The sequence below is a fragment of the Fulmarus glacialis genome, unplaced genomic scaffold (genome assembly GCF_000690835.1).
Source record: "Fulmarus glacialis isolate BGI_N327 unplaced genomic scaffold, ASM69083v1 scaffold24783, whole genome shotgun sequence".
NCBI classification, from domain to species: Eukaryota; Metazoa; Chordata; class Aves; order Procellariiformes; family Procellariidae; genus Fulmarus; species Fulmarus glacialis.
In genome coordinates, this window is record NW_009203929.1 from 1 (window position 1) to 13,521 (window position 13,521).

A 13,521-nucleotide genomic window follows, 5' to 3' on the forward strand; every position below is an offset into this window, starting at 1 on the left:
GGTAAGTGGCCGAGAAACTAACTTCAGGGGCTGGTGGTCGCCTTTGAACCCTGCCTGGTCCCCAGTGGCTGCAGGGAAATACCGCTCTCGTCCCTGGGGCGGGAAGGCGTAGGGAAAAGGGGTCGACAGGCTGAGTATGTCGTCAACCCCCGCGAAGACGGACGGTGCTTGCTTAGGCGGGGGGGCGTGCAGCAGCCCCGAAGGGCTCTTGGGTAGGAGCAGAGGATTCATGAAGTGAAAACCAAGGAGATTCGACTAAAAAATAAAATTTGCACCTATAACCATGAGGCTGTTTAGCTGCTAGAGCTAAGTAAGCTGTTAGAGCTAACAGCTAAGAGCTGTTAGAACCGGTTACCCCGTTTTTTTCAAGCGTGGCTGGCTTTGTGGAAGGGGTGTTTCAGCAGGGGCAGCAGTAGTGGAGGCATTGGCTTAATGGTGAAGGAGCTGAGTATCCTCTATCTGACAGCTTGCAAGCTAAGCGAAGGGCCTAACAGTGTAGGAAAGTAAACATATATTGATTCTTTAGAATTAAGTACTGCCACTAGAATTATTATCTTGCCTATGCTGCAAACAGAGGCATTGCTGGTTTGTTTGGAGGCAGCTGAGCTAGCTGGAAGCTAACTGGCTTCAGTGGCAAAAACCAGTTTATGGTGGCTGCATAGTACTATCCGGCCACCGGATTGATTAGTCACCATCCCAGGCCCGCAGTAGCCTCTCTACTGTTGCGGTTACGTGGCTGTTGACTCCCAGGATGGTGAGTTAAAAACAGTGTTTCTCAACCCTGAGAGGAGCACAGTGCAGATAACTAAATATTAATGTATTTCTGTTGAATAAAAGTATGATAAGCGTTTGTCAACAGAAGGAATTGTGTAGCATTTAAGAAAAATTTGAAGAATAAATTTCACAACTAACCTCAAAATCTGTTTTGGTAAAATTTATACCTCAAACTAAGTTGGCAGTTTGTTTCAGTTGCTGAGTAGTCATTGTTATTCCAACATCAGGAAGGCTATGTAGGAAGACTGCTTTGAAAGGGATTTTAGTTTAGATTGAAGGAAAGCTCTTCTTCCTGGCGTGTCTCTTAATAAGTGATTCATCATAAAACAATCATGAAAATGAGGGGAAATTATTTATATTGCTTTAGAGAATGTGAGTGCCATATGGATGATCAAAACAAGTTTGAGTGCTGATACATATTTATATTCAAATGTATGGCATCAGCATAAAGATGATTGCAAAAACACAGCTGTTTTATCTAGCCATTGAATTCTGCTGCATTACGAGTATCGTGGTCCTGTAGAAGGGGTGCTGAGATTTGATTTATAGAGATCTCTTGCCCTACATTAGCAGCTACTACTGATGTGAATTGCAGGTTTCATTACCTTGCTTATTACCACCACCCTCTGCTGCTCTGTGGTTTTGGGTCTGAGCCCTTCTGAACTTTTTTACTGCAACTTAATCTCAGCTGGCCTAACTGCCCTTCTTTGTTTTATTTCTTCATCTCTCTGACTTGTACAGCAATGGGAGCTCCTGAATAAATTCTGCTCGCTTCCTCTTTCCATTTTCCGTTTTTTCTGTCTTGTTTACACCAGACAACAGATTCTGATGATGAGTAAGGGGATATTGAGAGCAGGAGCAGGTTTTGGCAAAGTTGCCCTTAAGCTAAAATAATAAATTTCTCTACCAGACATTGTCTTTCACTACAGATTGTTTTGTTTCCCGTTTGAAGCAGGCTGACTGTGGGGAAGGCAGTGAGTGCTGTGGTGCAAGGGTAACGGCAGTGGAAGCAAATGTTCTCAAGCCCTTCTTGGAGAGGGTGCGATTGATAACATGACCTTCAATCGAAAGAAGCCATCCTCTTACTGAGAGCCTTCTTTGGACCTGTGTAGTAACATCCCAGGCTAAGCTCTGTTACTCGTGGGGCGTGCTGTGGAGTATGTGTAATGCTGCTATTGGCTGTACAGTAAGTAGGCAGGATTTGAAAAGGTTGAACCTCCAACCTGTCCTTGAGAGGTTATCGTGTTCTTGCTAGCATTATTCCTTGCATTCTTGCAGACACTCGGAGCCAGATGCATCAAAAGCTTACTCTGTTTCCTTGGTAACTTCAAAACTCAAATGGCAACAAATTCAAAAGATTGGGGAGGGGGTGAAGACATGCACATTTATCCTGTGAATTTCAGGTATCTTTCTCTCAAAATCAGCTAAGTTTGCAGTTTTGGAACACTGTGGACCTGCATAAGCGAGTCATTGCCATGTGCGGCTTTTGGGGAAACCTGCAGCTTCAGAGGTTTGAGGGTGGGATCTAAGGTTTGCCAAGAAGTAGCCCAACTGACTGGTGTCTTTCGTAGCATTCGGGTGACACTGGGCATTCCAGGCTCTCTCCCCAGCTTCTGTTGTGTGGGAATACCTCACTGCAGAACCAAATTTTTTGTGCATTGAAGTTCCATTAACAGATGGTAATAAACATTACGAAAAGAACCGATTATTAATTAAAAGGAAAAAAGAGCTAAGGCAAGAGAAATGGAATTAGGAATGCCCCATTTCTATTTAGGGAGTAAAATAAAATGGTTCTTGTAAAGAGTCTGTAGGCACTTGTTCACGTCTCGATGTTTCTGTTGTCCATCATACTGCCAACAGCTAATAATTTTTACATCCTACGGTTATGATCAGGTCAGGTTTAATGACTACATGAATCTGTCTCTCACCGTTTCATATACCCAAAAGCAGAGTTGTTTTTTTTTTTAATTATTGTTGTTCATGATTCTAAGGAATATTGCTTTCTTAACAGTAGTCATTTAACAGTGCTCAGAATTCAAGTTGTGGTTTATGTATCGTATGTGTTTATATGCTAGAGTTGAAAGAAAGATATGCACGAGGGAAATCTGTCAGCACATTTCAAATACCCTGATATCTGTCTGGTAAGAGATGAGAACCAATAGTGGTCTGAATGTTCATGTTGCCATTACCATAACAGCTTGACGGTACATGCATCATAATGAGCCTTTAATTTCCCTTTAATTTGTGTATCATGATTCATTAAGTAAATTACATATCTTCACACGCTTTCTTTTAATTTAGTTCTCTTTCCCATGTAATTTATCTGACAGTTCGCATATATTTTCAAAATTGATTTAATTTTTTTTTATGAACGTGTACACTCTTTATTTTCCTTTTGAAGTGGGTTAGATGGTTGAAAAGTTAGTCACGGATCACATAATATTGAATGGGCTCTCAACGCTGTACGAAAACTTAATTGCTGAAACACAAAATATAGAAATGCTTTGCATTTGTGTGTATTTACTTTTTGAACAGAATTTGAATCTTGCACTGGAAATATTCACATTTCCAAGTTATCAGATAATCTGAAGTATGACATACATTAAGAGACACTCTGTTAAACAAAAAACAGTAACAAAAGGTTTTCTTACTAATTGTGTCTAGTAAGACAAAAAAGCTCCACAAATACTATTTCTAAAATGAGGACCAGACCTAACTTTTTTTAAATGAAGTCAGAGTATTTCGTCTGACTTCAGCAGAACTACTTTCTGAGCAAGTGTTGCAGGATCAAGCCTTTTAAAACATCTTGGCCAGCAGAAATCAACAGAAATTCTGCTGCTGAACTCTGGAGCAAATATCCAATGAGAAATAATTTGGATAATTATTGGATTAATGTTTAAGTGACATCCTGATTAGCATTTCATATTTAACATTTTTTTTAAAGGATTATTTTAATCTTTTTGTAAGGAAAGGCTACCTTGTAAGGAACAATGAGATATTCTTTATTTGAAAAGAAGAAAGAAAGAAAGAAAAAGGTTTTTTGTCTGTGCTTTTGTTTGTTTTTTTCAACTGCTTTAAAAAAGATTTCCACTTCATGATAAAGAGAGACTTGAGAAATGGCTGCGGAATATGAAACGAGATGCATGGACTCCAAGTAAGCACCAGCTTCTATGCAGTGATCATTTTACCCCCGATTCCCTTGATGTGCGATGGGGTATACGATACCTGAAACATACTGCTGTACCAACAATTTTCTCTTCTCCAGGTGATGAGGTAACGTATTCCTATCTTTTTTATTGTACAAAGCTAACCAACTATTTATGTGATACAGATGTTCTAATTATTTGTAATATATTCATATTTTATTTTAAAAACAGAATTCCCATCCATCGAAATATTTTGTCAATGGGACTGACACAAAACGAGTATGTGATTCCATAGTGTAAAGGAAGAACAACTTCCCATACTTTGACTGGAGGTTCAATATCTTTTTTAACTGGAAATTACAGAAGCATTTCCGATAGGAAATTTTCCATGGGAAAATAAATTCCTATGAGAATATTATGATTCTAAATATTTTTTTCCTGTGCAATTACTCTTAATTAATATTTTAATGTTCTTTTAAGGCCTTTTATTAACTGTACATAAATACTGGCTTTCGAATGTATTGGTTTCAAACCACACATTTCTCTTTCCTGTCCCTAACCTCTCCAACACCTAAGAACTCAGGAGTGTAGGCTGTTAAAGATATCACACACAGACTATTCCATCTTTTCTTTCACAGACTTGTACTATTGGTTACATAAAAATACTGTGCTACACAGGCACCTAATCTTGATCAAAACTATGCTAATTCTCTTCTCGCCCATAACTATCTTCCTCTGGATCATCATGTTGGAGGTGGGAGAAATGGAAGGACTGGAATTAAGGCTAAATTGCTGAAACTGAAATGTGTGGCTAATTAATTTTACAAAACAACTTATTTTTAGTCATGAAGTTCTCTGTCTTCTTGGATAGCTTCAAGTGTTGTCCAGACGGCTTTTGACTCTGTAGAGTGAAAAGCAATCTTGATAAATCTCTGAAATATAAAAATAGAAAATCTTGCAATTTATGGCAGTATTAACTTAGTAATAAATATCTTTCTTTCCAACTCCCCCACCCTGCTTCAATATATCCCTCACTTCCCTATGCTGTTATTGCAACAGGGAGCCCTACCTTTGAAACTGGATTTTGCTGCCCTGTGCTTCCGTGCAATTACAGATAAACTATGTGATTTCCCCCTAAAGAAAAGTTGGCTTTTCCCTCCTTTTCATTCTTTCTTGTTTTGCATGTGACCATAGACCAGTCATAGTATACCTACAAAGATGGACAGTAGAGTTACGAGGGTAACAAACTTTTTATGCAGTGGTGTTGCCAAGAGCATACCAATGGCTTCTCTAAATTACTTTTGCATCAGCAATATATATCTGGGAAATCCCAGATAGATTTATCCAGTTTGGAAAAAGAATATTCTATGCTTCCTTTCAATGTATCCATCACTTCCCTGCTATCAAAAGAAAAGAGATGCCAGTTCTTCATATCCGTGATACTGTGAACTTGCTTTCCTGGGGTCTCACTTCTCTCTCTGGCATTATTTTTTTTAATCTCATGCTTCTGACTGCACTTTTCTAAACATCAAGACATCTTGTCAGTGACCACCTCAGCAAATCAACAATATCCATCGACTTGGCCACTGGTTCTGTAGTTGCCCTAAACCCAAATTTTCTACATAGACTGAATGTTCACAAAGACGGGGGAAGGAGCTCTCCTTATTCTGGGGGAGAATCCCTTGTTAGTGTGTTCCTGAGTTAATGTAGAGGAACAAGAAGCTAAGGTCCCAAGCTGCCTTTCAACATTTGTCTATAAACCCTTGGTTTGGAAAGCTGAGAGCAAGGAGTTGCAATATTTGCGTATTGTTCATCACCACCTTGCTTTATGTATTACGGAGCAAGTGAAGGATATCTTCCCAGAAATGCTTAATGATTCTTCAGGAAAGATTTCATATTATTTCTTCTTCTAAATAAAGAATGTTTGTGTCTCAAGAGTAGTGTTAGTTGCCTGCATTTCAATATCGGTAACCATTCTACATTAGTTTGCAAGGATTTTTATTTTGAAGACTGTCATAAGACTGTGAGGGCAGGGTCTGATGGACAAGGAAGCTTTTCAATGAAAGTAAAGGTCTATCTTCAAGCAGCTCTATCCTGAGAGGTGTTTTGGTGCCTTTCCTTCAGCCTTAATGGCAGTTCTGGTAGGCAAGGATTTGGGGGACATTTCCCTAATTTATTTCATGTCTAGTTAAAATATTTAGTCTGAGGTCTTTTTCAGCTGCTGGTAGAACAGAGAAAGGGAAATACTTCATTCTCTCAAAATCCCTAAGATTGATGTGATATTAAGTATCACCTTTGAAAAGATAAAGGTGACCAAATGAATTCTATTTTTGTATACATTTTTCAGTCCTTTTAAGACTGAAGTTTCATGTAAAATCGAATTACAAGTTTAATGTATTTAGGATATGTTGTGGTTTAACCCAGCAGGCAGCCGAACACCACACAGCCGCTCGCTCACTCCACCCCTCCCGGTGGGATGGTGGAGAGAATTGGGAGGGGAAGTAAAATTCGTGGATGGAGATGAAGACAGTTTAATAGAACAGAAGAGGAAGGGAAAATAATAATAATAATGATGATAGAATATACAAACTGAGTGATGCACAATACAATTGCTCATCACCTGCCGACCAATGCCCAGCCAGTCCCCGAGCAGTGATCCCTGCTTCCCAGACAACTCCCCCCGGTTTATATATTGAGCATGACATCATATGGTATGGGATACCCTGTTGGCCAGTTGGGTTTGCTGTCCTGGCTATGCACCCTCCCAGCTTCTTGTGCACCTGGCAGAGCATGGGAAGCTCAAAAGTCCTTGACTAGAGTAAGCACTACTTAGCAACAACTAAAACATCAGTGTGTTACCAACATTATTCTTATACTAAATCCAAACCACAGCACTATACCAGCTACTAGGAAGAAAATTAACTCTATCCCAGCCGAAACCAGGACAGGATACTTCAGACCACATACATACTTTTATGAACATACACTTTGAAATTATCTTTTCCATCATGATCTGTTTTTTCAGCCTGGCCTCTTTTTTTTTTTTCCCCCCTTCTTTTTTTTTTTCTTTTTTTCCCACCTATCCTGGTTTTTTTGCCTGGCCTATATTTAGTTAGCAAAGTTAAAGTTGCTTCTTGTTCTGTTTGTTTGTTCTGGGTGGTTTTGGTTTTGTTTTTTAGTCCACAGGCCTAACATGAGTACAGCTTGGTCTCTTCATAATCAAGCCTACTAGAAAAAAATAAGACACTGACTATTAGTGTATTTTTGTTTCACTGACTGACATACTAAAAAGCTTGTTTGGATACTGATCTTAAATCTAATCGTGATGATGTAGTTTATGTGGAGGAGGGGAAGAGAAGGCAGCTAAAAAAGGGTAAGCTTCAAATTGTCCCTCTTTCAGTAACAACTTCTGTTTAAAGTGCTGTTAAAATTGTATCCTTCTGCTAAGATTTTTATCCATCCAAAAAAAAGTTCTCCTTTTTTATGAATTGCAAAGTTTATTTGTCAGAATTTTGTTGCTCGTTTAAAAATCAGCCTATGTCATTGTGCATGTATATGTTTCACTATTCTGCAAGCCTGTGTTCATAATGTTTTTGTTGTTGTTGTAGACCGCATGACTAAAAATTTGCTGTATCTTTCTAAAACAACTTTGTTGCATCTTTAATGCAAAAATCTTGTATTGTGTATATTTAATATACATATATTTAATACAATGTTTCGGGTGGTAATAGGAGACGCTAGCCAGTCTTTGTCAGACAGATTTGTCTTCAAGTGCTTTTAAAATTGCGATGACTCAGGTAAATCAATAAAGTTTCTTGGAGTTTGAAAAAGAAAAAAAAAAGTATTATTGCCTTTAGAACTTTAAAATAGTATTCTAACATTTAGGACCTGAAGCAAAGTTATGGAAGACGCTTACATGAATTTTCAGGTCTCTGGTGTAATTTTTGAACAGTGCTCATCTAAATTACTCCTTATGCAGTACCGTGCTATAGAATGAGATTTGCACAATTTTTTTTATGCTCAACTGATTTCCTAGTTACAAGGTGGTTGGTTTTGGTTTTTTTTCCTCCAGGAAAAAGATTCTTCTCACAACAGCCCACAAGAGATAAAGAGAGAAGACCTGGAAGAAACAAATACAAATGTAGTGTCAGAGAAAGCATCTGTATCACTTGAACCTTGTACACCAAAGAAAAATCCTGTAATTGCAGAAAACATAGATGGAAAAGTAGAAGTAGTTTGCTCAACTGCATTGAGTAAACCTTTACAAATTCAAAAACTGCAACTTCAAAACGGAGAAGACTTTCAGGCAGACAGTGTCGTTCTTGATAATTCATCTAAGCAGCATACACATCAACCTAATCCTATTTTAATGGCAGCAGCAGTCCAGAGCGTGGAAGCTACCAATGTTCATACCTCTGTAGAGGATCCAGTAGGTTGTACAGCCACAGTCTTGCAATTTACAGACCCTGACTACTTGAATTCATCTCTGAAACTGAAAAATGCTTTAGGTTCAATTACTGACTATGCAATTGAAAATCCTAACTCTCATGTTGTAGGCTGCTCTGTTGAAGTACAGCCTAGTGAAAATGCAGTTTTTCTGAGTACAGTCACACAAACTATTGAACAGTTCAGTGGAAGTGAAGAATCTGTCATTGCTATTATTGTGCCAGCTGAGAGTCCAGAAAAGCCTGAAACAGTAAATAGTTCTTTCCTGCCTATTAAGCAAGAGTTTCTTGACACAGAGGAGACAGAAACCGATAAACCTGTATATATGAATCCATATGGTGGAAGTGAAGTATTACAAACTGAGCATTCATACTGCAAACAAGACATAGACAGAGATCACCTTTGGCAAAAAATTTCAAAGCTTCACTCTAAGATAACTCTACTTGAAATGCAGGAGATAAAAACTTTGGGGAGACTCAGGTCCTTGGAAGCTCTTATTGGACAATTGAAGCAAGAAAACCTGCTTTCTGAAGAAAAGCTAAAGATTGTAGAAAACTGCTTTACAACACTTGAAGTGACTATGATACAGTAAAGGCTTTCGATGGTTGTTCTAAAATATCTTTTTAGCCTCTCTGACTGTCCTTTTGGACAAATTAACTTTTGTTTCAGTCATGGTATTTCAAACATCTAATGCAAATTGTGTGAATAGCAAATACTCTTTAAAATGTTACATCAACCACTACCAAAGCTAGGTGGTAGAATATTGCCTATAAAACATGACTTGCAAGTAAGCTTTAAAAACCAATAAAACCTGTTAAAGTTTTGTTAAAAAGTATATTAATTGAATCAATAAAAATAGTTTAAACCTTTCTAGCTGCAGGCTCCTCTGAAACATGCAACTCCTGCATTTGGGGCAGCACTAGAATGGACAGAATAAGCATGTAGGATGGACAGTTATAAAACTGTTGTTTAAAAAAATAAAAAAAAAAGCATCTCTTTCAAATGAGTAATGAGGTATGTAATACACATTGTCCAGTGAGGCCACAATTAGTCTTTAATCTGTTCATCTAACATTTATTCTTATAGTTTTTTGTACGCTTTGACCTTATTAAAATTGTTTCTGCAATAAAAGGTGTTTCCTTTCATTTAGTTCTAGGAACAAAAATTCTTTAAGAATATTGTTACAGTGAACAGGTCCATCTCTTTTTTTGGATGATTCAGCTCAAATGGAAAGAACCCTCTTAAATAGTGATATTTTTGCTCATAGTAAAAGGGAAAGCTCTAACTGTAAGTGAGTGCTATCTGCTCTGTATTGATCCTCTTACAATGTATAGCTGGGTAATGCATATACCCTTAATAATACAGTGAAGAAAACAATGCTTTGCAGAGCAAATTACTAGTGAAAGTAGCAGAGTCTGGTTCATTATTTTTCTGTATCTTACTCTTCAAGAAATGGAATTACAAGACTAAAAATCCACTCCTCTATTGATTTTATTAACTCTTTCTAGTGCACAGGATACTATACAGTAGAAAGATACTGACAATTCATTATGAGGGAAATTAATTTGCTTAAATACTTTTTGCTTATTCTGTCTGCATGCCACCACTTAGATCTAGAGTTCACTGTACAACTAATACTAGATCATCTAGTCCCAACTGTACATCACAGTTGGACTAGATGATCATTGTAGGTGCCTTCCAACTGAACTAGTCTAGTCTATTCTATAATGATTAGATTATTTGAGGGACTTGGATGTATTTTCCTTTATTTAAAAATTGTGTCACCATCACCAGTTCAGTCCAGAACTGGAGCAAATGGGTTCCTTTGCAGTCTGTTACTTGTATATCAGACACGTTCTAAACTGTTCTGGTAATCTTTCCATAAGGAATTGAGGATCAAGCAACACTAATTACAAAGCTGGCCTCCAACTAGTCATATTTCAGAAAATTTTTGAGGTTCAGAGTTGCTGCCTAGAAGTTGGTCTGCTAAAGCACAGTGATGTAAGAGGTTAGTCTGTATCAGTAACCACTGTAATAGGCTTATTTTGTCCTTCAACTTGTTAACTTCTTTCAGGCTCTAAGCACAGGATGTGCTTGGGAAAATTCCTAAAGCAGATAAACGTAAGTTATAATGTGATGAATTATTTACTGGGACTCTGTGACATATTCGTTTTTTTCCCTCTTATTAGAGAGTGCTGTCCCTGTAACAAAAGAACATGCCTCTTCTGCCTTGTGTGCTCTGGAATCACAAGGGGTCTCCTGTATCCTCTAGAAAAATTGCTGCTATACAGGGTCCAATCTTGTGAACGTTTTCCAGGTGGCCTCTCTGAACTGCACGTTTTGCGATTTTTTATAAAGTAAGAGATCTTTCAGAGTGATTTACAAAATGCTGTATGAAATTGCTAAATGATTTGGAAGTTTTAGAAATCCTCTGCTAAGAGTATATTTTAAGACTTACCACGCAGTTCAGAAGTCCACTGTAGGTCTTGAATGAGAGTTCAGACACGGCAGAAGAGTTACAACACTTTAAGCTGTTGTCTCAGCAAAGCTCTGTTCCTGAAGAAAATGTGGGGGAGTTTTAACATTGTATGTACATTTCTGATATATTTTTGCCTTTACTACAGTTCCCAGTATTAAAATTGAGAACGTTATTTGTGGCATAGATTTCTTTAAACCTGCGAAAAAAACAAGTGCTCAATTTTCATTTTTTTACAGAGTTTCCTGGGACTATAGCAGAAAAACTCAGTAACTCTACAAGCCTGTCACCAAGTCTACAAATTTCCCTGCTATAGGGTGATTTGGTCCAATGTGCCTAGGGTGGACATAACAGGCCTCTGCCTTTCTTCTTTGCACACAGCTTTTTGTGCCAAATAGGTCATTATTAAGGCCTACAATTAGCACTTGTCACCTGGGCCTATTACCTAACTGTTGCCTAAAGTAACACCTGCTCTCTTACCAAGCAGGATATTACAGCTGTTAAGCAAACATGTCTAACAGTAGATGTTAAATAATATGACAGTTTATTAACCTGGTGTTTTCAAGTAGAGCTTTACAACTTTATAGAATCATAGAATCATAGAATAGTTTCGGTTGGAAGGGACCTTAAAGATCATCTAGTTCCAAACCCCCTGCCATGGGCGGGGACACCTTCCGCTAGACCAGCTTGCTCAAAGCCCCGTCCACCCTGGCCTTGAACACTGCCAGGGATGGGGCATCCACAACTTCTCTGGGCAACCTGTTCCAGTGCCTCACCACCCTCAGAGTGAAGAATTTCTTCCTTATATCTAATCTAAATCTACTCTGTTTCAGTTTAAAGCCGATTTAAAGGTTTAAGTTTACCAGTTTTCCTTAATTCTAAATTTGACGTGTGATTGCTCTCAGTGTGTCGGATCATAGTGTGTCCATCCCATCTCGGTATGTCCATCCCATCCACGTTCATGGTTTCTGCAGCGGCCAGCATCATCAACTTAAAAAAAAAAAGCCAGAGGTTGCCTGAAAACAAGACGATTTTGTATGTCACATTTCTCAGGACCAGTCTTGTAATGATGAAGAGGTTGAAATTCCACAAAGCAGTTTGAAGGTAGACCAGAATCCATGCTGTGTTTTGTAGGTGACTGTTGCAAATCGATTCAAATAAATTATTTTGGGCAGAGAACTTTTGTATCCATTTAAAAATATTTAGTATTATAGCTGTCTATTGTTGCTTACAGGAAAATATGGCTAGGTCCTTCGCTTCAATGATATGCTGACACTGAATTACTCCGGCTAATTATTACGAGGAAGGAAAAATACCATGTTGGAAATGGCCACACCACACTGAATTAGATGCTACACTACATGTTGGTTTCAGTGTTTTCCTAATCATAAAGCTGTACAGCCTTGGCACACTGTTTTAGTTTTATTTCACTAGACTTTATGGACTCTTGATGGTGCTACATCATTCCTTGAGATCCAATGGAAACTGCTTTTGTGCAGTTGCAGCTCAGCATCAAAGTAGTACACTGAACCATCATTCCTTCCGTAATGTATCAGGCTTATCTTGATCAAAGCTAAATGTTCTTATTTATCTTTTCAATAATTTTGTATTTGCATCAACTTTTTTTTTGAACTTTTGACTGCCAGTTTCCACTGATGTAATTAATTATTTCAACACTTTACAGATTTAACAGATATGGACTTAATGTTTTCTTAATTCACCTCTTGAAATGCTAAGCTGTATTTCTTTTCCACTGTCCACTGGCTACTATAGGAATTTGGCATTTGGCTTTCTCCTAGATCTTCATTTAAATTCCACCAATTTTATTACACTTATCTACAAGCAGTGTAGTTGCATCTGGAATAAACTGGTGCCCATTTCCCCTGGTTCTCCATCTTCTTTCCAAGGTGGAGTGTGAAGTTTTATTTAGCTCATTCTGAATGCAGTGCCAGCTACAGGGGATTTTTTCTTTCTCCCAGACTCATAAGTACCTGCGACTTCTCTACTTTCTTGCATCAGTGGTACAAATATTGACTGCACTCTTGCATAAGCGTTCATTAGAAGTCTGTCTAGATCTCTCATTAGATGTCTTTGAAATCTTTTTACTCTTCTTTACCACAGTGAAGTTGTAATTATTCTTTCCTTCCACTTAAACTCTCTCCTACTCTGAGACTTGGCTTCTACATTAGAAAAAACAGCAGCAGATGTGGGCTCACTCAAAATGCCATCTTTGTAATAACTAATTTTCTCTGTCCTCTTGTTTTGCCCAAGCTAGTCTACGATGACGGGTGCTCTGGGCCAGTGCCATGGGGCAGTCACCGTTCTGTGAAGGTGACCTTGCTGCAGTGCGGCTGGGCTCTAATGACGCAGTTCAGAAATTCGTGCTAGATGCTGTCTTCTCGTTAGTAAACTTGAAGTTACATGTCGCATTTTAAAAATTACACTTCCCTCCATCTCCCAACTTCTTCTGTAACAGATTGATTTCCTTCCTACTGTGGTGGTGCATTTTCCACCCCCCTCTCCTGGGCTGCTTGTTGATCTCAGAAATTCCCATGAAACCTCGGCCTTGGTGTACGGAGTCTGGCGGTTGAGCGCTCCTTGACCGTATCAGAAATTCCACATGGCTGAGGCTGGGAACATGCTTACCACAAGTTTACCACCTTTGGAAGGAGGGGCAGG

The 13,521-nt window shown here is 38.4% G+C and overlaps 1 protein-coding gene across 1 annotated transcript; it reads left to right on the top strand.

The window, feature by feature from the left end:
- Positions 1-2,112: 2,112 nt before the first annotated feature.
- THAP5 (THAP domain containing 5) lies at positions 2,113-9,259 on the top strand. The gene is made up of 3 exons (XM_009574809.1): positions 2,113-2,177; positions 3,858-4,047; positions 7,993-9,259. The coding sequence occupies exons 1-3, from the start codon at positions 2,113-2,115 to the stop codon at positions 8,956-8,958; spliced, it is 1,221 nt and encodes a 406-aa protein (XP_009573104.1). The 3' UTR covers positions 8,959-9,259.
- The last annotated feature ends 4,262 nt before the right edge of the window (positions 9,260-13,521 follow it).